We start from the raw sequence: 27,045 nt of genomic DNA on the forward strand, positions 1-27,045 counted from the left end.
ATCTTGTTCAAAGAGAAGATATAAAACAAAGTTCTGAGCTAATCGACCTTAGTGTTCTCCTTTTTAAAAATAAGAATCGATAAAGAATCGAATCGTTAAACAGAATCGAAAATGGAATCGGAATCGTTAAAATCTTATCAATACCCATCCCTAATTAGAACGTATGTTGCTAACTGCAAACGGTCCATTGGAGTGAACGGAGCTCTGCAGCGAAGCGGCGCGTTCACAGTTTCGGCACTTCTCGGGTGTTTGCGTCACCGACTCGGGCCACAGCGCCTCCATTTTGATTTCACTTGCATGGTAGCTTGTGTGCAGTGTCGGAATAAACGGGAGAAAAACAGGAGCAAACACGGAGGCGCCGAGATTATTACAGAAATGGACGGGTAATATTAAATCAGTGAAGCTAACTACACGGCATTTCACACATATTACGGCAGCAGAGCTGTAACTATGTGATAACGTCATTTTATGAGAGAGCTACGGGGGAAATGGGAATGTTGTGTTAGCGGGTTTCCATAGCGCCGCATTTTTCTTTGCTATTTAGGAACGGCTTAATGTTAGCATGCTTTTCTAACTTAGCACCGAGTCGCTGTTTTTCTTATGAACTGTTCTAGTTGTTATTTAAAAGCCTCTCATATAAAGCGACGCTTTCAGGGAAAAATGCTTCTTTTTTTTCTAAGTTGTACTTGACAGTAGCTTGCTACCGGCTCGGCTAATAAAGTTTAGCAAACCGTTATGCTAACTACATGCTACACTACCACTGCTCCTTTGTGTAGCACCTGACTGCGTTTAAATAACCAGTGTATGTAAAAGGTAAAGAGAGTGAAACGTGCCCTTACTTTAAATCAGTATTCCTAACTTCCGATTAAAAACATCCTATTTTGTGGAGTTTTACGGTTAAAGCATAGAAACAGTTAAGCTATGCCTCCTGTTGATATCAAACTTAAACTTGACGTATCACGTTGAGTTGAGTTACTAGTATTACAAGTGTACTACAGTGTGTCATTTATAGTATCTGTTCATTGGGGTCGAAGCGAGAATAACGTGAACGTTAATTAAAGATGTTATGAATCATAAGTGAGCTCATGGGGAGGCGGGTGGATGGAAAGGCAGTAGGTCATGTAGGCGTAGAATACACGTTTGGCAAAGCTATTTACTTATCAGCACAGAAAAGGAAATAGACTGCATGTATAAGCGGCTGTAATAACATTCATAAAGGGTCCATGTATTCAGTCCGTGCACAGTGTGGAGTTAAGAAGCAGCTTTGGTTCTATGTGTTATGGACTGGAGTGTCATGAGAATACGCTGACATCTACTCATATCTAGTGCTGTTTTGTATGTTTCTGTTTTATGTTGTTCTGATGTTTTAAATCCCTTAATTGTGAAAACAAAATTATTTCTTTCAGCATCAGTGATGTTGCAGTTGGTGTAAAGGTGAGTTTCTTTACATGTGTGCATACTTAAACATGCAGAACACTTTTCCCTTCCCGCTGTCACCAAAGCGCTTGCTCATAGAGGGTCATATGATTGTTGGGTTTCTCTCTGTGTGCATTACTGTAGGGTCTATCTTACAATATAAAGCACTTTGAGGCGACTGCTGTTGTGATTTGGTGCTGTATAGGGCTGGGTGATATGGCCTAAAATCAATATCACGATAAATAGAGCAGTTAACCTCGATAACGATAAATGGACGATAACCACCCCAAGTGCCAAAAAAACAAACGTTTTTTTTTTTTTTCATTTGATGGGGCTGTGGCAGGCAGCATAATTCCTCCAGTTATTTTGATAATATTATTCCCCCTAGACCTATTCATTGCAATTATATTATTACCACTTTAAAGGACTGTAAAATGTCACTGAAAATAAATGAAGACAATAGTAGTAAGTACTTTTAGTGGTTAAGATTTATTAACTGAACAAAATAAAAAGTGTAGGATACAATATGTAACCATGCTCTCTAAAAAATGTGTATCCCTTGTAAACAAAATAGTTTAATAATAAATATGTTTCACATTGGCTATTCACAAAGTAAACAATGATTGTGCAAATGTAATGCCATCATGGACAAAGGCCTATCTCTGCTAAGGCCTTGAGGTACTATAACTTGTAAACAAATAATGTCACAAACACAAATGTCAATTGAACACAGAAAAAACTATAATAAATACTAAGCACTGCCATGTGACTAGTGAAAACTATAAACTCTTAAACAAAAACATTAAATAGTGCTGTTTGCAAAAAACTTCAATAGAACACTGATAGTTAAAATTAGGCAGGGCTTGAACATTTTTTTGTTAACAAGCGTCTCCTCTTCCTCCTCCACCAGCTCTACCTCCGTCGCTGCTGCTTCAACATTTAAATCGTCCTCCATTTGTTCACCCGTGTCTCGTCTTGTTACAGGTAGTAGAGTCTTAAAGGGACATGAACATCGCCAACCTGCACATTCTTTTTTTTTTTTAAATACCGAATTTACCGACATGGGCAAAATGACGTCGATGAGAGTCATAAATTTCGGTAACGATAAATTTTTGATATATCGGCCAGCTCTAGTGCTGTATAAATAAACTGAACTGAAAACAAGTAACGCAGCACTTTACTTAATCCTCCTGGGAGTAATTAACAGGTAGAAACAGACTCCTGTTCTCTACAAGAACCGGCTCTCGGTTCCAATCCCTAGATGGGGGTATATAAAACTTGGAGACCACCAAAAATAAAGCAGGTGGTCTTTTGTTTGTTTTTGTCTGTGTGTGTGCTGCATTAGCGTAGCTCCAAGGTGTAGTGGTTAATAAGTTTGCTTGACAAGTGAAAGGTTGTTGGTTCAAACTCAGGCAGGGCATCTGGTGTTAAACTGCCCAATCAAAGAGGTGACGCTACTTGCTGTGGTGACCCCTTATGGCAAGGAAGAAGCTGCATTAGTAATGACTGTTGTATGTATACTGTTTCCTAAGAGCATGCTGTTTGAGCTTAATATTACATTTTCTTAGGAATAGAACTTTTATCCTGCAGTATTGAACTAACCACTAATCATCCACAACCTGTAGATGATGTTTAATTCAGGGAATGATGGAGTCCATTCATAAACATGAATAAGTGTTAATGTTGTTTTCTATTTAAATTCTGAATAATCATATCTGAAGCTCTAATGTGTTGCAAGAAAGAAAAATATGTGTGTGACTTATTTGCTATCGGTTAACAGATGGATTCATGTGCTTTGACTATTAAACAAGTTCCACTTGAAAACATCCGTGTTTTAATCTGACATGTGCCTCCCAGTTATTGTGTCAGTGTGTTTATTCAGACTGAGGATAAGAATGGGTGAACCTGAAACCTTATATTCCTTATATTGCTCCAGTAAATATGCATGTGGAAAAGTTACTCCACATTTCACACTTGTTTGCTCGTGAATGCGTTTAGCTGCTCCGGGCAGCTAATCTTATTTGTTGAGTGCCAGGTACATTAAGGTGTGTAAAGGCTGAACTGCCAGATTGTTCTGATAGTGTGCTCCTGGGAAATGAGTTTATCTCATCAGTATTTCAGTGTCTGAGGCAAAGACCAGTGGGCTTCCAGCTGTTAGAAGACCCATTACTCCTACCCTGTTGGCTGTGACACTTGTGTGCTCACCATTTTGGCCTTACTCGGGCTACTTTTCCCCTTTGAATTTATCTGTACCATGTTTCTGTAGCTGAGCCTGCAAGTGACAGAAGAACAAACAGTTCAAATTCGGCGACACCTCCACAAGGAGGTGGGATATGAAACTATTAGAAAGTTGTGTGTGAGATGGGTCCCTAGCTATGTTGGTTGCCACCCCATCAGTCAGGGTTTAAGAGCAGAGGGTGCCTGGCAGTGCCAGCAGGCCTTCAGAGACCTTGTATAGCTCAGGGTGAGATGACACATCCCTACATCTTACTTTTAGCAATTTAAACTGACACAGGCAGAGGAGCGAAACCATTAGTGTGATGTTTTGTCTTCAAGGGCCTGTCAGGAAAGTCTTTTTCTCAGCAGTGCCTGATGCTGTTTTCTTTTCCTTCCACAGAGAGGATCGGATGAGCTGAGTATGTACAACAATTCCAACTCTGGCATGAGCAGTAACAGTGGTGAGTTCGTTCCAACCGCCCATGAACTCTGAGGGGATTGATGGAATTTGCATGCAGCCAGTCGATACAGCAGACCTAAGGATTAGGTGAAGTAGGCTGCATGAGTTTAGGTGGAGAGAGCTGTTTGGTGGGTAACATCACGCTCCTTAGTAGGAGGGCACCTACACACCATAGCCAGTGGCTGGAACAGACATGGAGGATATCCCTCCTCTCTGTTTAAATGTTATCATTCCATGCATGAAGGTTTTTCTGATGTTCTTCCACTTCCCACACCGCCCCTGTTGAGTTTGTGACACGGCCTAAGCATATCTGCCAGCTTCCTTGTGCAGTTGAACTTCCCTGTATGCCAGCTTTCGATACTCTGATGGAGTTTCCTTGTTTCACAAGGATCTATCTGGACACAAGCTCAACTGTTCTTTTCCTCGCTGTACGCAGCCACACTTTCAGTCTCTGGAACAGCTCCAGTCCTGTCTTGGAACATTTGAACTGGGAAAAAGTTATTGAACAGGCTTACTGAAATGTATTTAATGCTATTTAATACTCAAGATGGCTCCTGTATGGAGAAACTAGTTACACGAGTGATTTTGGCCCAGTCTTCCACACGGACAGTCTTAAACTGAAGGATCTGTTGGCCCCTTCTAGGAACTCTGAGCTTTAGCTTCCATAGATTTTTCAGTTGGGTCGGTCTTCTTTGAAACAGTTGTACCTGCTGATTCCTGTCGCTCTCCACACTTCCTCCTTGGTTCTTGAACAACTCGTTGGATAATCCTTTTCACTCACTGCATTGCAGTTTTGTCTCCACAATTAAATCCATCACAAAAAATTAGCGCATTGTAATCGTCACAGTGCTGTGTGGATCCTAGCATACTTGCTGATGCAGGAAATGTTCTGTTTGTTTTTTTTAAGTTTGCCTCATTGTTTCTAATTCTCGACATTTGTTGACAGTAGCAGAAAATCACGAGCTTTACCTTTAAGATCCCAGTGTGTCATTGTAGTGCACCTTTCAGTTAATCAGCATTTCTCCTGAAATCTTAGATGGGGCTCCCAATGGCAGTGATAGTAAGAAGCTAAGGGTGGAGGAGGCCCTGCCGTCTCGTGTGATCCACATTAGGAAGCTGCCAAACGAGGCCTCAGAGACTGAGGTCATTGCCCTCGGCCTCCCCTTTGGCAAAGTAACCAATATTCTCACACTGAAGGGAAAGAATCAGGTAAGTGAATCAGGCTGTTTAGCATTTGTATAATTTCATCCAAAACAGTTGTTAGGCTCAATTTGAAAGCGCAGATAAATTCACACAGGACAAGCCATTCTTAGACACCAGCCTGTAAATGCATCTGACAATTGTTCCAAACGCAGTCGAACTGCAACATGTTGAATTTCATTATTAAAATAACCAAGTAAGAGTGAGTCAACAAATTCAGCTTTTTCTTTCTTTCTTCTTTTGCCTTCTCTTCTAACGTTCAGGCGTTTTTGGAGATGGGGACAGAGGAGGCAGCTGTCACTATGGTTAACTACTACTCCAAAGTAACTCCCCTTATCCGTAACATCCAAGTGTTTATTCAGTACTCCAATCACAAAGAACTCAAAACTGATGCTGCTAATCAGGTTAGTGGAAACTAACAGACTGATATGTTAGTTGTTGCACAGCTTCATGTTTTTAAAACGTGCTTTCAACTCGTGTGCCTCATCACTGCTTGATTGCAAATGCATGCTGTTATTTGGCTGCATTAAATGCTTGGAAATATCTGGAATCATTACAAAAAAAACAACAGCCGTAGAAGGTGCCTGTTTGATATTTGCCATCTACATTAATAGCTGTGTGCTGTGCTTGTGTTCGGGTGTAGCGGACCCAGGCCGTGCTGCAAGCAGTGTCAGCAGCCCAGTCACCAGGGTCCGAGGTACAGGAGGTCCTGGCTGCAGTTTCCAGTCCTGTGCTGCGCATCATTATTGATAACATGTTCTACCCTGTAACGCTGGACGTACTGCAACAGGTAGGCAGCAGTTAACAAAGAGTATTTGCTGCTTGTGGCTGAACAAGAAACCTCCAGTTTCTTTGTCTTGACAGATTTTCTCCAAGTTTGGCACAGTCATGAAGATAATCACGTTCACCAAGAACAATCAGTTCCAGGCTCTTCTGCAGTTCAGCGATCCTGTCAGTGCACAGCAGGCCAAACTGGTATGGTCATGTTTTCTTGCATGTCTAATAGGATTGTCCCAGTACTAGATTTTCAAACTCTATATGAGTCTTAGGAAAATACTCTATATCATTTTTGACACCCCCCCAATCCTGCAACAATATAAGTAAAGGTGATGAAGTCTTATCTTGAAAAACTTGGCCTGTTAATTTTCATCCAATATTCCCATTTATAAGTTATATTTAACAAAATAAGTGTTTAAGTTTCAGATTTTTTTTATTTTATCATATAAAAACCTGAGCGCTTACTGTCAAAAAGATTGTAAGTTACTGTGAAAGTAGAAAAGTTACTTTTTACTGTGTTGTCCACATCTGCTTTCAGCTTCCCTCAGTCTGCAGTTTTTCAGGCCGTCACCTCTGGTCCTCAGGCCTGAAAGCTCAGGCTGCCCTGCCTGCATTAGTTATCCATGCTCTGGACTCTGCAGAGTTCATCTAATAATCAGGCCCCATCTTATCTTAATGTCTCTCTTCCACAGCATGTCTTTATCCTGTCATCCTTCTCTCACCCCAACCAATCACAGCAGATGGCCCCGCCCCTCCCTGAGCCTGGTTCTGCCGGAGGTTTCTTCCTGTTAAAAGGGAGTTTTTCTTTCCCACTGTTGCCAAAGTGCTTGCTCATAGGGGGTCATATGATTGTTGGGTTTTTCTCTGTATGTATTATCATAGGGTCTACTGTTGTTGTGATTATATAAATAAAATTTAATTGAATTGAATCTACAGTTCCCCCACAGCCAGCATGATCATGGATTTGTAATCTGTTCTGTCATGGCTCAGTATTCAGTCTGCTGTTCATCTTTTATCTAACCACAGTCCAGTAGCAGCTACGTTAATCATAAAATATGGCTAATGGTTAAATGGTCAATGTGCCAGACTCAGCGAAGCGGCGTCGTGCTGCTACCATCAATAATACAAATGGTGTAACGACCTTTTCAGTTCTTGAGCACAGATGTCATTTTCCTCCTCCTAGGCACTGGATGGCCAGAACATCTACAATTCCTGTTGCACACTCCGTATTGACTTCTCCAAGCTGGTCAACCTGAATGTGAAGTACAACAATGATAAGAGTCGCGACTACACCCGACCTGAGCTGCCAGCTGGTGATGGCCAGCCCAGTTTTGACCCCACAGTTGCCGTTGCTTTCAGCAAAGACTCCAGTTCTCTCCTCGGTAAGATCCCAGGTAGATCCCACTTTTATCTTTCCTCTTTTGAACTTGACGTTGTTTGTTCTCACTCTGCATTCTAAATCAGGTTGGTGTGACGGGAATTCACACGAGCATCTTCAACTTACATTTGTAAATATTACTTTTTCCCCTCCTTTTTAAAAAAAAAAAAAAAAGGTAAATTATCAGATAAACTAAGTTCAGATTGATAACCACATGAACTAATTAAACTAACAACTAAAAAAAACAACTTTCTCTTTTGCACATAATTAACATAATCTGGTCCTTAGCAGCAGGCTAATGAGCTAAATACAGTCTAGATAAGGACCGGCTCTTATTCAGTGCTTTTCTGCTAGAAATGCTTTATAGACTGATGAACGACAGTACATGACATTTATTTAACATAAAATATACATAGAAGCAGGTCTGTCAAAAACTAAGCACACCCTTACTGCTTCCATAGGAATTGAGTGGTTAAGTAGCAGCTAGGTACTGTAATACACTTGGATGCACTTGATCGCAATTGATCATAAGATCACCTCTTTAAAAGTAAGCTGTTTCTTTGTTTGTTTTTCCTTTGCTGGTCAGTAGGATTCAGGTTTTTTGAATACAGTGGCAAGAAGAAAAGATATTAGGAAGGATCTTAAAGTGCCTGTTGTTCCTGCTGCGGATAACTCTACATCCTTTCAAAAGTGGATTCAAGCACCAGAAATATTTGTCTCTCTGGAACCATTAATTTGAAAAATCCGATTAGCCACTTACATTTTTAAATTGCTCACTCACTTCCCAGTCATACTTTGGAATTAGTCCCAGTATGTTTCACAAAATAAAATGAACATGGTTGACACTGAGGTGTCCCTCTTCTCATACTGACTTTGTCATTTTCTCTGTGGAGGTTGAGCAGAGCAAGGGTGTATCTAATACACAAAATAAAAAGCTCGTCTGTTTAACCCTTTAAAGCCGGTCGGAGCGGGCACGCTCCGTTTTGCGTAACTTTTTTAAAATCCCGGTAGCTCTGCAACCACTTAAGCTAGCGCAATAATCTTTTTTGCATATGAAACCAGAGGAGTTGTACTTACATCTTATGCCATCAGCTTGTCCTCGGTCACAGTTTCCTTCCACATAAAGCTTTGCAAAAACTGCATAAAAAGCACTTGCAGCAACAAAAACATAATATTCCAGAAACACGCTTTGCCGATCCGATCAGCTGTTCATAACACTTCCTACGTTGGAATAGACGTCAGCGCGAACTTTTGCATGTCCACCATGACCTGTCCGAAACCGGAAGTGACGTCATTTTCGCGGGAATGTGGTTTTTTACCATCAGGGCCCTCATGAGCCTATGCTGGTCTTTTTAAAAGTTATGTTTGACTTTATGACTTTGTGTCATTTCTGGGATGCTGAGGACTCATATTGCACTGCTGGAAATAGTTTATTTTTATGCATATGCTACTTTTTTTTGCAAATTTGCATCATAGGATTATTTTTTTGTTTTTCCTGCAGTATATGAAAATTGGTGTATTTCAAAAATAAAACTATGAAGACACTTAAAATAAATTTCCTGTGGTGGGAAACTAGTTTGTGCAACTTTTTTGTATTTGCAGTTTTGAGGGATGAGCCTCTTAAATTTCTCTAACTAGAAATATATGTTTAAAAAAACAAAAGACGATTTTCAAATTCTTTGTAGTTTATTGCACTTTTTTGCAATTTCTGTAGTTACTATGGACTTAATGCAGACATATTATTAGAATTTGGGCTATAATGGTTGTATTGATGTATAGCAACTTGAAATGCTCCCAAAAATGGCTCCACAACATGTAAAAATATAATATAAGCTCTGGCGGACTTGGCTCTATGGTAGGTCTTAAAGGGTTAATTTAAACCCCCAAATCTGTGTAATTGCAGAAATGTGTCTGGTCTCAAATATTGCACATGCACATTTCTGTGCAGGTAAGACCACAGATTCAGGTTTGCATCCACACGGTGTCAGCTTCTGACAGTTTCTGCAGTAGGTAAAAGCTTGGTTTTGCACCAGTCACATTTCTTGGACCGTCACCACCACAACATGAGACTTGGTACCACTGACTGACTCGGTTCCCTTATTTAGACTTAAACCAATTGATGAAGTTTCTTCGTGTGTACGTGAGTTAGTGCCCTTTCTTAAATCTTGCCGTATAGTCTAATGTACATAGCTTATCATACCATCTACATATTGTCTCTTCCTCACGTCTTGTACCAGCTGTGTGAGGTCACAATGAAGGTAGGGGAGGGGCTGATCGCATTAAGAGATTTGATTGGGTAGTACAGTGTCTAAATGAAAGAATGGGCTGCTGTCAGTGTTCGTACAGCTGGTGCAACAGCTCTTCAGGCCGGTCCATTGGCCCGTCATGCCAGATTACCAGTCCAATTCTAAATTGCCCACAGTCTGAATGGTTGTTTGGTTCTCTGTGTTAGCTCTGCGACAGACTGGTGACCTGTGTAAGGTGTACCCTTCCTTTCGCCCTATGGTAACTGGGATAGACTCCTCCTCCTCTGCGGTCATGATGAGGATAAGCAAAAGAGAATAAATGGCGTAGTGGAGTTTTCACCTAGGAGGTAATCCTGAGAGTTGTTGACCCACCCTCTCATCATGGGAGTCATTAAGGTGTCATGGGTCAAGTTGTGAGTGTGTGTTGAATTACCGTAAAGGAAACTCAAAATAGAACGTTAACTACCGTAGGTAATGTTTGTAACGCTATAAGTAAGTTGTTCCATCTATTCAATATAACCTCTGTCTTGTGTCAGGGTCTAATAGAGATTGACAGACCACGTGACTTTCGCGCATTGCATGCAAATCAAATCAAATCACTTTTATTGTCACATCACATGTGCAGGCACACTGGCACAGCACATGCGAGTGAAATTCTTGTGTGCGAGCCCCACAAGCAACAGAGATGTGCAAACACAACAACACAAACGAGCAAAATACAAGAATGGCCAACCTGAAACTAATAAATATATGTACAATATATAATAGTGTATGCATTTCTGGATGTGTATACTAAATATTTTCCTGTGTGTGTGTGTGTGTGTGTGTGTGTGTGTACACATTTTTACAAATTAAATAGTAAAAAAAATAAAAATAAAATAATAATAATAATAAAATATATAAAATATACAGAGTTGAATATGTGCAAAACAAGTGGCATTTATATACAGTGTGGAGTGCATAATGTTGAAGTTCCAGTAGTGAAGCTGAGGTGTCTATGACGTGTTCAGCAGTCTGATGGCCTGATGGAAGAAGCTGTCTCTCAGTCTGCTGGTACGGGACCGGATGCTGCAGAACCTCCTTCCTGATGGAAGCAGTCTGAACAGTTTATGGCTGGGGTGACTGGAGTCCTTGATGATCCTCCCCGCTTTCCTCAGGCACCGCTTCCTGTAGATGTCTTGGAGGGAGGGAAGCTCACCTCCAATTATCCGTTCAGAGCACCGCACTACTCGCTGGAGAGCTTTGCGGTTGTAGGCGGTGCTGTTGCCATACCAGGTGGTGATGCATCCAGTGAGGATGCTCTCAATGGCACAGTGATAGAAGGTCCTGAGGATGCGGGGGCTCATGCCGAATCTTTTCAGTCTCCAGAGAAAGAAGAGGCGCTGCTGCGCCTTCTTCACTGTTTTGTTTGTGTGTACTGACCACGTAAGATCCTCAGCCAGATGTACTCCAAGGAACCGGAAGCTGCTCACTCTCTCCACAGCAGCGCCGTTGATGGTGATGGGGGTGTGTACTTCTCTGCACCTCCGGAAGTCCACTATCAACTCCTTTGTCTTTGCGACGTTGAGGGTGAGATGGTTGTCTTGACACCAGTGGGTCAGGGCGCTGACCTCCTCCCTGTAAGCCGTCTCATCACCATTGGTGATAAGACCCACCACTGTAGTGTCGTCCGCAAACTTCACAATGATGTTGGAGCTGTTAGTGGCTGTGCAGTCGTAGGTGTAGAGTGAGTACAGGAGAGGGCTCAGTACACACCCCTGTGGAGCACCAGTGTTCAGTGTGATGGGGGATGAGGTGATGCTGCCCAGTCTGACCACCTGGCGTCTGTCAGACAGGAAGCTAAGGATCCAGCTGCAGAGGGAGCTGCTCAGTCCTAGATCCTGCAGTTTCCTGTCCAGCTTCGAGGGAACGATGGTATTGAATGCTGAGCTGTAATCTACAAACAGCATCCTCACATACGTGTCTCTCTTCTCCAGGTGTGACAGGGCAGTGTGTAGTGTCAGGGCTATGGCATCATCAGTGGACCTGTTGTGGCGGTATCCAAACTGTAGAGGGTCCAGTGAGTCGGGTAGTGCAGAGCAGATGAAGTCCCTGACCAGCTTCTCGAAGCATTTGCTTACGATGGGGGTCAGGGCTACAGGTCGCCAGTCGTTCAATGAGGAGATGGTGGAGGATTTGGGTACAGGGACGATGGTGGCCATTTTGAAGCAGGCTGGGACTACAGACAGAGAGAGGGAAAGGTTGAAGATGTGCGTGAACACTCCAGCCAGCTGAGCCGCGCATGACTTGAGGACGCGGCCGGGAATCCCGTCCGGACCAGTAGCTTTGCGTGCGTTCACCTTCCTGAAGCACTTCCGCACATCCTCCTCAGACACAGTGTGCGCACTGACGTCATCCGCGGTGCGCACACTGTCCGGTCTCATGGTGTTCGCTGTGTCGAATCTAGCGTAGAATACGTTTAGATCCTCACACAGAGAGGCCGTGGTCTGCGGTGTGCTGGTTTTCCCTCTAAAGTCTGTGATCGTGTTTAGTCCCTGCCACATACTCCGAGGGTTGTCAAACTGTTGCTCCACCCTGTCCCTGTACTCACGTTTGGCTGCTTTGATCGTCTTCCGGAGTTGGTAATGTGCGTGTTTGTAGTCCGATGTGTTCGCGGAGGCAAAGGCGGTGTTCCGTGCCGCGCGAACATCTCCGTTAATCCAGGGTTTTTGATTTGGGAAGGATTTAACTGTTCTGGATGGGACGACATCTTCCACGCATTTCCTGATAAATCCACAGACTGAGTCTGTGTACTCATCAATGTCCCTGGCGGCCACGTGAAACATTTCCCAGTCCGCGTGATCAAAACAGTCCCGCAGCGCAGACTCCGATTGGTCCGTCCAACAGTGCACCGCCCTCCGGGTTGGAGCTTCCTGTTTCAGCTTCTGCCTGTAGGCGGGCAGGAGCAGGATGGAGCAGTGATCTGATTGGCCGAATGGGGCGCGGGGGAGGGCTTTGTACGCATCCCGGAAAGAGGTGTAACAGTGGTCGAGTAGCCGTTCTCCACGTGTGTTAAAAAGGATGTGTTGATGGAGTTTTGGTGAGACTTTCTTCAGGTTTCCCTTATTAAAGTCTCCGGCTGTGATAAACACTGCCTCTGGGTGTGCGGTTTCCTCGCTGCTGATCGCGCTGTACAGTTCCCTGAGTGCACGGTCAGTGTCGGCTTGTGGGGGTATGTAAACAGCCGTAATAATCACTGCTGTAAATTCCCTCGGTAGCCAGAATGGCCGGCACTTAATCATCAGGTACTCCAGGTCCGGTGAGCAGAAGGATTTGACCGGGTGCACGTTCGCATAATCACACCAGCTGTTGTTGATCATGAAACACACACCACCGCCTCTGCTTTTCCCAGTAAGATCCTGTGACCTGTCCGCGCGGTGCACGGAGAACCCCGGTAGTTGTATTGCGGAGTCCGGTACTTTGTCCGATAGCCAGGTTTCTGTGAGGCAGATCACGCAGCAGTCCCGCATCTCTCGCTGGAATGAGATCCGTGCCCGAAGCTCGCACAGCTTGTTCTCCAGAGACTGCACATTAGCCAGTAATAAACTGGGTAACGGTGGTCTGTAAGTGCGCCATCTCAGTCGAACCAGAACGCCAGATCTTCTCCCTCTGCGTCGGCGTTTGCGGCCTCCAGGGCCAGAGAACAAAGGCGTCTCAGGTGAGATGAATGGGGGGTCTGCAAACGGAGCGTCCGTGTTGCAAAACTTGAACTCCGGAAAGTTATAAGAAAGACCGTCTTTTATGTCCAGTAAGGTTTGTCGGTCGTACACAAGGAGACAAGTGCTGCTCGTGAAAAAATAAAGGAAAAGTAAAATTAAACACAGAAGAAAGCCGTTGCTTGGGGGAGCTCGCGACGAGGCTGCCATACTCGGCGCCATCTTGTCTTATTGTCTTGTCTTGCAACGCAAGCATTTGCAGCACCGCAAAACGTTCATTCTTCGGTTCCAATAAATTCTTGCTCTTTCTTTGCCCCCCAAAATGTTATGTACAAAACGTGTACAATGCCGGTCCGTACAAAGACAGACTTGATGAAAAGTCAAAGAAAAGATACGAGGAAAAAAATCAAAGGAGTGAAAGTGTTAGATCCTTACGAGCACACAGAGGGACAAAAGACGTTAGCGTGCTGCCTTAACTTTCACCACGCTCATATTTATAATTATACGGTTCTTGGAGTGAGTGCATACACTCATGAAGTTTAGTAACTTCAGGTCACTGCAACAAGCCCAGGTACAGTTTACCGACGGATGGGTGCAGGACCTTGAAATGCACCGTGTAGAAAGTAAAGACCATCGTACGTATCATAAGTTTACCAGTCTCACAAATCGTCTTCATAAATACACATTCGTTAACCGTTTATTAATAGGACCTTTGAGCTCAACGGTAATTAATTAGCAGTGGAAATAATTTCTGGTAGCATCACAGAAATGTAGCAGTGACAATAATACTGTATGCTGTAATCGTACTGGACAATTAGTGGTACAAAACAACTGTTTTATCCTGTGAATAAAAGTATATGTTTTTGTCAATGTACCATAATAACAGAAGCGAAACGCAATATTGTGTCAGGACAATTCACTATTTATGCACAATAAACAAAGGAGCATAGCGCGACAATTTCTGTTCAGCGCCAGACTTGCTTGTAACCTATATCACCAATTATGTTATGAAAATGACGTATTAACTACAACAGCAGACTGACCTTCGTGTAAATGCTTGGAGCAGACTAACCTGTGAGCTGGAGAGTTCTGGGACGTTATATTTTGTCTTTGAATGGCTGCAATCCAGTCGCGTCTTTGTTACTTCGGAAACATGGCTCGAACAATTTCTCTTCAACGACGTAATCCGATAACAACCGATCTCTTTACCCGTCGGCTTCCCGTGGCTGTCATGCGACCGGCTATTGCAGTTAATAATACAACAGCTTCTTGACATTTTTGTGTTTCTTTTTATCGCTGTGTGACTGATTTCAATTGAAAGCCTGCGTGCGCTAGTACCTCTTGCCACGAGTTCCCAGAATCCTTTGCGGTTTTACCCCTGAGTGACGTCACATTTTCAATCTCTATGTAGAACAACAGTCTGTGATCTGCCCTCAGTTTGATTGGCTCCAAAGCTGAACTGTGTCCCTGGTTATTGGTGCGAAATCACAGCTTCTAAACGCCACTGGTAGGAGTTGGTTGGGTGAAACAAAAACTACTATTCCTACAACTACATGTCCACATTCTTATTTTGAGATTATTTTAAGAGGGTAACACCATTCACCTCGCATGTGATAGATACCCAGGAGGAAGAGAAACACAACCCAGTGTGTCTGGGCTGCATTACTGCATTTGTTACAGTTACTGTGATCATTTTTGGAAAACAATGATAAAGTGCATCCAGTGTATCAGACAGTAGAAAATGTCTTTGTGTATGGTACAAAGAAACAGTTTTGTGTGGTCAGACATGCAGGGTTTGAGAGGGTTGTACTGTGTTCTTCCCATGATGTATTGTCACCATCATCAACATCGTTAATGATTTTCCACTCCGTGATTGTCTGCTTCCCGTCAGGAGCTCTGAACCCTCTGAGTGCGGCGGCAGCTGCTGCTGCTGCAGCGGGCAGGGTGGCCCTCGCTGGGCAGACAGGCTCCAGTGGGGTCCTGCTGGTTAGCAACCTCAATGAAGAGGTTAGTAATACTGACACCAGTAACACCAGTAAAATGGAAAGTCTACAATTAAAACTCCACCGCTCCTACACACCACCTCCATTCATCTGTTCCTGTTTTTTCTGTTGCTCGCTGTGGGTCAGTTTTTCTATTTCCAGATTTGTTTTCTTGTGCTTGTCATTAAAGATGTGTATAAAAAAACTCATGTTTGACACTTGAATCTGTTAATCTTGATAATTTACTTTGCTTTTGTGTGAGACACACACAGACTGAACACACAGTTTGCTTTTCATGAACTTTCTAGTCTTAGAACTGCAGGAAAAACAAGGCTTCCTTTATGTAAGCTGTAGTTTCCCAAAGGTTCCTTTGATTGTATAATATTTGTTCGCATTCAGATAGCCTGTTGCCTATATGTGTTACCTCCTAACCAGCGTGTGTAGACATCATTTTCATTGTAATCACTGAGCTGTGTGGAGCAGTTGATGTTCTACATCTGGGCTCCTGTTGTAGGTCTAGTTTTATAAGATACTTTTCCTATGAACATTTCTTTACTGTAATTTTGTGTTGTTCTTAAAAGCAAGAACTTATTCTCCCCCCCTGTTTTTCCTTTTTTGGTCCACTTGGTGACTGCAGGATTTGACGTTTATTTCATAGGCACCCGAACCCTCTCCCCTCTTTCCTGTTCTGATAATCAAACCTTCCCTTTTCTTGTCAAACTGCATCTAACTCTGCTAACTGTCTGTCTTCTCTTTTTCTCTCTAAGCTCTCCTCACCTCTCCTCAGCTCATATGAAAGCTCATATGAAATCATTCTGTGGTCTCCTAACTGTGTCTAAGCCCTGGGAACAAACACCTGCTGCTTGCTCTTTTATCCCTTTTCTTCTGTTTTTGGTTTGTGTGTTTAAACTGATTTGGCATCTGACTTGTCTGCTCTGCTCATCTCTGTGAATGGTTGTGTTATTCTGCCTTTGGACAGTATCTACACCACTTAAAGCCCTGATGCTAAGATACTGTGCTCATGCTTTCTTTTAGCTTTGTGGATTTGTGTGAATGCCATGTTATACTGAAGTGGCCTTCACATCAACTCTTTCATGCAAGATTTTGTTGCCTTTTATACTGCATGCTATCTAATCTCCTTGTGAACTCGTGTCACACCATTGCTGAAAGACATTCAGTTTTCTCACAGCTGCTGCATGTTCTATTTGTCCCATTGTTGTGAATGAGTTTGAATATTATTATGATTTGAGATGAATGTACCTTTATCCCATGCTTGTCTAGGATGAAAGCCAGTTTTTTTTTTTAAACTTTGCTCTATTTTCTCCAAAGACAACATTGATCCAAGCCATTATCTCTGACCAAACTACTTGCATTATTCCAGTGTACTGACCTGTATTTTATTTTTTTTGTCCCTCCCCATTCCTCATTTTTTAAATTTCCTTACCCAAATTTGCATTTGCCTCCCTGATTTCTCTCTCTCTCTCGCTCTCTCTCTCTCCCTCTCTCCCTCTCGCTCTCTCTCGCTCTCCCCCCCCCCCTCTCTCTCTCTCTCTACCCTGCTCCACCTTCACTCCGTGTGCTGGTGGGGATTTTATAAATTTATAACCTTCAATCACCCTTTCTTCCTCCCATATTAACCAACCCTTCTTCCCCTCCATGACCCCTCATCCACCGCTTGCTCCCCTCCTCCATGACCCACCACCTCCATCACTCTCCGGGGAAAAACAAAAACCACCATTCCTCCTACCTACCTCCGTTCTGGATCGATCTGTCCATCTCTACCTCCGCTCCGCTCCGACTCTTCTACCTCTCTACCTGTCTCACGCTGCTTGTTGCTCTTCTCTCCCTCTAAAGATGGTTACGCCCCAAAGTCTGTTTACCCTCTTCGGTATGTTATCGTTAGCTCTCTCTCTCTTCTTTCTTTAGCTCTACTTTTCTTTCTTGTATCTACTCTTTCTATTCTACTTTCATTCTGACTTTTTGTTGTTGTTGTTACTATTATTGTTGTTGTTGTTGTTGTTATTATTATTATTATTATTATTATTATTATTATTATTATAGTTATTATTAATATTGTCATTGTTAGCATTACAAGCTTCTCTATATTTGTTTGCTGATTGTAGATTTGGTCATTTTGAATCCTCATTGACCGCCTGTTAATTGGTTTGGGTTATGTCATGTCATTACTTTGCCCTAAAATTTACTACTTAGTAAGAAGTTAATGCATGTCTAAGCCATTGGTTTTTGCATGCTGTTTTTATTTTTAGCCATCTCACATAGCTTGATAACGTTTCTGCTTAGAGGGTGCTTCTTCTTTATCCTTTATCTGTTTTTTCACACACTTTCATACACCTCACACTCTACAGTCTAAAATAAACCTGTGTTTCTATGCTGTCGTCTCTGCTGTACCTTGTTTTTAAATATCCTTGTCTCCTGTGAAACCTTGAGATTTTTCTAACTGCCTGCTTTTTTTCGTCCCAACCTCTTCTCCTATTGCCGGCTTCTGGGTCTGTCACAGGAGTGTATGGTGATGTCCAGAGGGTGAAAATTCTTTACAACAAGAAGGACAGTGCTCTCATACAGATGTCTGAGTCCAATCAGGCCCAGCTAGGTAAGTGGATATCTCTGTTATATGGATGTCTGACTGGTCTGTAGTGCAAGTCCCATAGTATGCTGTGTAATAAATATTTTGGTCCTGTGTTGATCATTACACTTTTCTTAAATATAATGCAGCACAGTCATTACTTGCCAGAGAAAGTAATTCTGTTACTTTTTTACTCAGTAAAATGAGCTGAAACGCAGGCTTGTATAATTGGCAGCTAACAATATAAACATTAGAATACAGTCCCACACACCAGCACAAATGCATATCGTGAGGACACATACACACTGTCTTTTAGTTTTTACATAAGAACTCAAAGCAAAGATGGCAACCAGTGATGTCACTGTAGAAATGGTAAATGTCTGTATTTATAATGAGGCGATTGTGGCTCAAGAGTTGGGAGTTCGCCTTGTAATCAGAAGGTTCGAGCCCCGGCTTGGACAGTCTCGGTCGTTGTGTCCTTGGGCAAGACACTTCACCCGTTGCCTACTGGTAGTGGTCAGAGGGCCCGGTGGCGCCAGTGTCCGGCAGCCTCGCCTCTGTCAGTGCGCCCCAGGGTGGCTGCGGCTACAATGTAGCTGCCATCACCAGTGTGTGAATGGGTGGATGACTGGATGACTGGATATGTAAAGCGCTATACAAATACAGGCCATTTACCATATATAGCGCTTTACTAGTCCCTAAGGACCAGTGTGTTACTAGTCCCTAAGGACTAGTAAAGCGCTTTACATATCCAGTCATCCACCCATTCACACACACCAGTAGGCAATGGGTGAAGTGTCTTGCCCAAGGACACAACGGCCGAGACTGTCCAAGCCGGGGCTCGAACCGGCAACCTTCCGATTAAAAGATGAACTCCCAACTCTTGAGCCACGATCGCCCGATAGAAACACACGTATAGGTAGAAATAGAGGCTACAGTGCTCAAGCCTGACTTCCTCATCCTTTTGTTACACATGGTTCTGGGTCAGCATGCACTCAGCTTTTTCATTGGCTAGCTCTGTGTCTGCATGTTTTCTGCAGGTACTTGCGCCCCAGTACCAGGGTGGCTGTGGCTACATTGTAGCTTGCCATCACCAGTGTGTGAATGTGTGTGTGAATGGGTGGATGACAGGTTGTGTAAAGCGCTTTGGGGTCCTTAGGGACTAGAAAAGCGCTATACAAATACAGGCCATTTACAGGCCATTTACTTTAAAAGAGATGAAGTTAGCATTGTAACATGGTTATTTGTCCTGGATGCAGTTTGCAATTTACCAGCAAACTGTTATCCATTTATGCAAAAACAAAATAAAAAAAAAAAAATAAAGAGTCCTTCTGTGTGTCATCATACAGGACACTTAAGCCCCTTTTCAATTAGTACCTATTCAGGTTGGCTCGTCACAGTTTTCAGGGTTTGCCATTAGGTCATAGTAACAGGTAACAGGTCCTTTTTTTAGCACCTACTTGGCCACGGTTCCAAATGATCCCAAAATGTGACGTCAACAGACTGCATGCCACCAGTTGGCTAGTCAGTGGCGTCACGAGAGTGTCTCATTCATGAAAATCAAAACCGCCGTTTTTAAAACCTGGCAACAAAGGAAATGGCTAGAAAAAACAATGCCATGGTCCACAGACTGAGCAGCAGGCATATCGTCGCCTCGATGTCCACTTTGTAGCGTGCGCGTCACATACTAATTACGTCATGGGACGCTCAGCTGTGTTGCTATAACGATGGACACGCGCAGTTCTTCCATTTCTAAGACTTCCTGTTGCCAACAAATCTGTGAGAAGGCAAGGTAAGGAAGACAGAGCCCCTGCAGGACTACAGCCAGGGACATGCTCTGTGATCCACATGGGGTTGACATCAACTGCATCACTGACTACATACATTTCTGTGAAGATACCTAAAGCGCCTTGAGGCGACTGTTGTTGGGATTTGGCGCTGTATAAATAAAATTGAATTGAATTGAATCCCAGCCAGGACTGTATGCTGTTTTTCCAACAATAAGTCCTGGATCAACATTGACAAGAAGGCCCTGCTGAATGAGTTGAATGTGGGGCTAATAAGGTGTAGATGCATACAGACCAAAGTCCATCTGAATAACACCAAAGAGGTGTGGAGAGATGCAGCTGATGCCCTCAATCAGATAAATTGGCAGTAGCCTGCACACAGCACGAACAATGAACTGACTCTCTATCTTAACAGGGTCAGTACTGGGTCCCCTGCTGTCAGTCCTCATACCGGACTGTGATAGTAGGGATGGGTATTGTTTAGGTTTTATCCGATACCGGTGCCAAACTGGTACTTTTGAAACGGTGCCGGTGCTTAAAGAATGGAGAACACAAACTTTGTCCATAAACCTCTTAGCAGTCTCTTTTTTTTCTGCAAAATGATAACCAAGTTAGCCTTTTCTGTTGATACAACATACCTCCTTTGGTTGGAACCGGTGCTTAAACAATGGAAAACACAAACTTTGTCCTAAAACCTCTCATGTTTAGCTGTGTTTGGTTTTTTTTTTTTGTAAAAGGATAACAATGTTAGCCTTTTCTGCAGCTATCACCTTAAAGCACTTGTTGCAGGCTGCTGAGTTTGCATCTCTTGCTGTGTACAGCCAGACTTTTGACCGCTTTGACCATTTTTAATCTGTAGCTCTGCTCTAAAAGAACATACGTACCGTACCGCCTACTATCCTTGGAAAGGTAAAATGATTGGCTAGAATCCAAAGTGTATGACATCTCAAGAAAAAAAAAAAAAGCACTGAAATGTGCGCTGCTTTTCGGTCTGGTTACTACCGGTTATGTCAGAACCGGTGCCATAATGGCACCAGATACCGCTACCCATCCCTAGTGATTGGTGTCCAGCTAAGAGCGTAAGTGTAGGGACTACACCAAAGCAAAGCTATAGACCCTGGTCGCATCAGGTCTGAATGACTTCAGACCAGTTACCTTGACGTTAACATGTCATCAAGGTGCTGGAGAGACTGGTTCTTGCCCGACTTAGCTTCCAGGTGAAACATGCTCTCAACACTCTTCGGTTCACTTACCAGCCTCTTGTGGGGGTGGATGATGCTGTTATCTGCCTGTTGCAACATGCTCGCTTTCACATGCGTGGAACTGGTAGCATTGTGAGAATCATATTACTTGTCTTTCCAAGGAAAAACAATTCAAGTGAGAAGTTGCTCGGGGTGGGTATCACCACTTCTCCTGTCTCCTGGATTGCCGACCACGTCTTTAAGGTTGGGCAGGAGTGGTGAGGAACTATGTGGAGAAGTCTGGAAGAAGAGCAAGCATCTTTTATTGTTATTATATGTTCACACATAACGAAGTTTTGTTTTGGTACCTCGGCACACATCAGACACAAGTTGTTGTTTTTTTTGTGTGTTTGTTTTTTAAAAAATACGTGTTTACAGAAACCTATTCCAATTACAGTTATATAACCGATATGGACAATGTGTAGACTTTCAGCTTCCATTTGAGGGTATCCACATTGAAATTGGGTGAAGGGTTTAAGAGTTTTTGCTCCTTAACACGTGCCAAAAGTAATTAGCTAATTGACTCAAAGTCGATTCCATGGCCAGGTGTGGGCAATTCCTTCATTATGTCATTGTCAGTTTAGCAAATAAAAGGCATGGAGTTGATTTGAGGTGCACTATAAAACAGTTGAATGGACACTATCTATGTGTGCAGGAAGTCACAAATAGAATTTAGATGTATTTCACAGATCTGGGGGAAAAGCTCTCCCTCAGTCTGGTGGTGCATGTTTGTATGTTTCTATACTGCTTACCAGATGGAAGCATTTTAAACAGTCCATTGCCAGGGTGGGTGGGGTCTGCAGTGATACGTCAGTGCCGGAGATGGCAGTAGGATCAATAAAGTAATCCGCAAAGCTGGAAGCATCATAAATCAGAACTTGGAGGCATTTGAGTCATTGAGAGACGGGACTGTGCTCCACCATGGATAACCCATCGCACCTGCTCTACTCCACACTTCTAAGGCAGATTTATAGTCTACATTTTATTTATTAAATGCAACTTACACTTCTCTCTTACACAACGCCAGTCTTACATTTACTTTTTTTTAACCAACTTTTACTTTACTATTTAAACCATTTTTACTTTTCATTGTTTTTTGTCACTGTTGTATACTGCAGGAATTATATCTCATAATATAAGGCCCTTATTGGACACCTGTGACACTCTTATTTTAACTGTGTTGTTTATTGTTGTGTATTGTAGACTCTACTATTTTTACTTTATCATGCTGTTGTGACACAAAAAAATTCCCTTATGGGCTCAATAAAGTATCCATCTATTTAACATAACAAAATCCTTTTAGTGCTTTGTTCGAGATCGAATGCATTCCCCTCTCGCCCCTTTAGGCGGTCTTTATCCTCCAAGCTCTGGTCCTCTACCAGAGGCCTGGGAGCTTGAGGGTCCTGCGCAGTATCTTAGCTGTTCCTAGGACTGCACTCTTCTGGACAGAGATCTCCGATGTTGTTCCTGGGATCTGCTGGAGCCACTCGCCTAATTTGGAAGTCACTGCAATAAGTGCTCTGATTACCACTGGGGCCACTGCTACCTTCACCCTCCACATCTTCTTGAGCTCTTCTCTGAGCACTTGGTAATTTTCCAGCTTGGTTAGCCACCACCATTTTGTCTGTCTGTATCTGGAAGTCCCACAGGATCTTAGCTCGGCCATTCTCCACCATTCTTGGGGGCGTCTCCCATTTTGACCTTGGGACTTCCAGGCCATACATGGCACAGATGTTCCTGTATGCTATGCTGGCCACTTGGTTATGGCGTTCAATGTATGCCCTGCCTGCTAGCTTCTTACACCCTGCACTTCTGTGCTGGATTGTCTCAGGGGCATCTTTACACAGCCTGCACCTGGGGTCTTGCCTGGTGTGATAGACCCCAGCCGCTATGGATCTTGTGCTCAGAGCTTGTTCCTGTGCTGCTATGATTAGTGCCTCTGTGCTGTTTATTCATAAGGTTAGTTAGTAGAGTTGCCAACCGTCCCGTAAAAAACGGAATCGTCACGTATTCAGAGAAAATATTACGTTTTGTATTGAGCTGAAAAGGAACACAGTTTGTCCCGTACTTCAGCTAGAATAGAAAAAGACACAAAGCTGGAGTTATTCTGTGTATTTACGCTGCATAACTGGCTCTTCTTCTCTCATTCTCTCTCCTGTTTCTACTTCAATCATGAAACTGATCAATGATCAGCTGATCGGCTTTTCTCTCGTGTTTATTTATCGCCCACTTTGCGCCAGAAAGAAGAAACCAGCGCATGTCGCGTTAAACAACAGCAGCACGTTTAAGCTTGATCAGCTGTTGTTAGAATTTATTTAATATTAATTTCTAGTATCAGCTGATGTTTGCTGGAGCCACAGCTGTAAAAAAGCTGCTGGTCATGATATGGTTTGGTTATCTGGTGAGAGGTAAACATGAAGCTGAAAGCAGGAGATGTCCTTACTGGATCATCAGAGCTGAACAGGTGATGGAGAAACAGGTTTACCTTTTAGGTGACATGAGTGAGTTGAAGGGAAGTTATGAACTGTTTCTGAGAGACAAATAACACCAGGATCCTTTTCTAAGTAGCTGACAGCTGGTAACTGTGCAGGGGCGGATCTTGCAAAGTTTTGCCAGGGGCCAGGTAGGGCATTAACAGGGAGAGGGGGGCACAAAGAAATACTTTTCTTTGTTATTCTCACTTAAAATGTCTCTTTTATTAAATAATTATCTGAATCTTACAACCAAAGTTTTTATCAGATGTAAAATGTATAGAAATCATACATATACCAACAAGACTGTACATCACTGTCACAACAGCGTTTGTTTTCATTCAAAGGCTTTATGGCTTTTCCTATAATACTTGGTGGGCCAGTCTCTAGTCAAAATGCCCAGGCTGATTTTTTTGTCCCAGCACAGCCCTGGGCACGTCACGCAGTGAGTTAATCTGAGCAGGTGCATTAAAAAAATAAAAGGCCGGGCCAGCGGTGCATATCACAGATTAGCTCGCATAGACACATTAGTTGTGCTGCTTCTTAATGACGGTAACCCCAACTACCAGATTCAACCTGTAATTGGCTAAAAATAACTTAGCCAACTGGTGAGAGGGACGTTGCTAGCTGGCAGTTTTTTCAAGCGATGTTGAAATTTCCACATTCCAACACTTCAAATGCTTCAGGAGCTGTCTGCTCAGCGCTGCATCGGCACCATGGAAATATACAGATACATCCGTAGACTCGAGACAGAATTCACAGGCGTATGGACCAATGTTTTCTTTTCTGATCAAACCAGAAAGCTTTAATGAGCAGCTGGGTTTGTCTTGCCTTAATTTCCTGGACACAGAGGACATCGAAATGCAGCTGATTGAACTGAAAAGCTCGACTCTATGGGAGTCTTTGCAGAACTACGAATGCAGCTGGAATCCACAGCTGTGTGCGTTCATGGAGCTTGCATTTTCAATTCAATTTTATTTATATAGCGCCAAATCACAACAAAAGTCGCCTCAAGGCGCTTCATAGGTAAAGAGAAAAACCCAACAATCATATGACCCCCTATGAGCAAGCAGTTTGGCGACAGTGGGAAGGAAAAACTCCCTTTTAACAGGAAGAAAGCTCCAGCAGAACCAGACTCAGGGAGGGGCGGGGCCATCTGCTGCGACTGGTTGGGGTGAGAGACGGAAGACAGGATAAAGACATGCTGTGGAAGAGAGACAGAGGTTAATAACAGATATGATTCAATGCAGAGAGGTCTATTAACACATACTGAGTGAGAAAGGTGACTGGAAAGGAAAAACTCAATGCATCATGGGAATCCCCCGGCAGCCTACGTCTATTGCAGCATACCTAAGGGAGGATTCAGGGTCACTTGGTCCAGCCCTAACTATATGCTAAAAAAAAAATCAACTGGCATGGTGTCCAATTGTGTGCCAAAATTGGACATTTTTGTACAACGTCTGGATATTCATGTATTGACAGGGCTGTAGTTTTTCATTGTTTCACTTTAGAAACATAAATCTTTGCACAGATGATGTTTATATGTTGGTTACTGAATTTCTGGAACCAAATGTGATCTGAGGCATATTTTTCAATGGGTTATATGCTAAAAATTAAAAAGAAATAATTAGGTGAGGATAAAATCTACTTACTTTTTCTGTGTTCCAGTCTCAGTAACTTTGACACAGTAATATCTGCTTCAATATTTACACCACTGATGAAATTTCCCAAGTGTTAGCTTTATTTTGATACCAATATTGTAAGGACAGAGTTTGTAACTGCAGAGAAATAATAAATTAAATTTGGGCGTTACATTTTCGAGCAGGAAGCTCAGAAACTCCCTTGGGGCTTAAGAGGTTAAGATAAGATGGGGCCTGATTATTTAGGACCTTGTATGCGAGGAGCAGGATTTTGAATTCAATTCTGGATTTAACAGGAAGCCAATGAAGGGAAGCCAATACAGGAGAAATCTGCTCTCTTTCTAGTCCCTGTCAGGACTCTTGCTGCAGCATTTTGGATTAACTGAAGGCTTTTCAGGGAGTTTTTAGGACTTCCTGATAATAATGAATTACAGTCGTCCAGCCTGGAAGTAATAAATGCATGAACTAGTTTTTCAGCGTCACTCTGAGACAGGATATTTCTAATTTTAGAGATGTTGCACAAATGGAAGAACGCAGTCTTACATATTTGTTTAATATGTGCGTTGAAGGACATGTCCTGGTCAAAAATGACTCCAAGGTTCCTCACAGCGTTACTGGAGGCCAAGGTAATGCCATCCAGAGTAAGAATCTGGTTAGATACCATATTTCTAAGATTTTCAGGGCCGAGTACAATAACTTCAGTTTGATCTGAATTAAGAAGCAGAAAGTTAGCGGCCATCCAGGTCTTTATGTCTTTAAGACATTCCTGTAGTTTAACTAATTGGTGTGTGTTACCTGGCTTCATGGATAGAAAGAGCTGGGTGTCATCTGCATAGCAGTGAAAATGTATGCTAGTGTAAACAGAATTGGTCCTAGCACTGAACCCTGTGGAACACCATGACTGACCTTAATGTGTGAAGAGGGCTCTCCATTTACATGTACCAATTGGAATCTATTAGATAGATATGATACAAACCTGCTGGGTCTATAGATGGCTTTTTGAGTAAAGGTTTAACTACAGCCACCTTAAAAGCCTGTGGTACATAGCCGATTAGAGATGGGTTGATCATATTTAAGATGGAAGAATTAATTAATGGCAGTAGCTGGTATTTTGCGCCTCTGGTATTCTTTCCAAATCCTTTCTGTGCCATATACTGACCCATGTACCTGTTCATCTTAGCCGCTATGATGCCTGACACAGGCTTACATGTGGTACTCAGGCAGATTATTGGTTGTTAGATGGAAGGGACCGGTCCCTTCTGGGGGTCCGTGGGGATCAGGACTGTCTGGCCTTCGATTAGCCATTCCATGTGTCTCTAATCAACTAGCAGCTCGTTCACTTGTACTGCCACACACTCAGGGAGTAAGTAAAATTTTATTTATATAACACATTTCTAGATAAAAGATCACAAATGGTAAATGGTAAATGGCCTGTATTTATATAGCGCCTTACTAGTCCCTAAGGACCCCAAAGCGCTTTACATATCCAGTCATCCACCCAGTCACACACACATTCACACACTGGTGATGGCAGCTACATTGTAGCCACAGCCACCCTGGGGCGCACTGACAGAGGCGAGGCTGCCGGACACTGGCGCCACCGGGCCCTCTGACCACCACCAGTAGGCAACGGGTGAAGTGTCTTGCCCAAGTACACAACGACCGAGACTGTCCAAGCCGGGGCTCGAACCGGCAACCTTCCGATTACAAGGCGATCTCCCAACTCTTGAGCCACGATCGCCCCAAAGTGCTTCACAAGGTATAAAACAAAAAGAGACAAAAGTTAACAAAATGCACTTCTAAAAAGATGTGTTTTTAGTTGTTTTTTTAAAAGTGACCACTGAGTCTGCAGATCTTGAGAGGAAGAGAGTTCCACAGTCTGGCGGCCACAGTGGCAAAAGCTCCATCACCCTTGGTTTTCAGCCTTGTATGCTGTAAATAACAAGTAGGC

General features: G+C 43.0%; 1 protein-coding gene across 6 annotated transcripts in view; it reads left to right on the forward strand.

Annotated features, from left to right (window-relative positions):
- Positions 1-221: 221 nt before the first annotated feature.
- LOC309713873 (polypyrimidine tract-binding protein 2-like) overlaps positions 222-27,045 on the forward strand; it is a 37,438-nt gene continuing 10,614 nt past the window's right edge. Inside the window, exons 1-12 of one of the 6 annotated variants that reach the window (XM_082545789.1) lie at positions 222-383; positions 1,407-1,434; positions 4,034-4,094; positions 5,130-5,302; positions 5,557-5,697; positions 5,937-6,083; positions 6,158-6,268; positions 7,254-7,464; positions 15,281-15,396; positions 17,226-17,259; positions 17,890-17,982; positions 18,996-20,499. In XM_082545789.1, coding sequence (XP_082401915.1) covers positions 298-383; positions 1,407-1,434; positions 4,034-4,094; positions 5,130-5,302; positions 5,557-5,697; positions 5,937-6,083; positions 6,158-6,268; positions 7,254-7,464; positions 15,281-15,396; positions 17,226-17,259; positions 17,890-17,982; positions 18,996-19,114 — 1,320 coding nt within the window. In that variant the 5' untranslated portion in view covers positions 222-297 and the 3' untranslated portion in view covers positions 19,115-20,499. Of the gene's footprint in view, positions 384-1,406; positions 1,435-4,033; positions 4,095-5,129; positions 5,303-5,556; positions 5,698-5,936; positions 6,084-6,157; positions 6,269-7,253; positions 7,465-15,280; positions 15,397-17,225; positions 17,260-17,889; positions 17,983-18,995; positions 20,500-27,045 lie in introns of those variants that run through there. The other 5 variants (XM_082545786.1, XM_082545784.1, XM_082545785.1 and 2 more) reach the window with 5 other exon arrangements.

This window comes from Aulonocara stuartgranti (assembly GCF_965226115.1).
Source record: "Aulonocara stuartgranti genome assembly, chromosome: 9".
NCBI lineage: Eukaryota > Metazoa > Chordata > Actinopteri > Cichliformes > Cichlidae > Aulonocara > Aulonocara stuartgranti.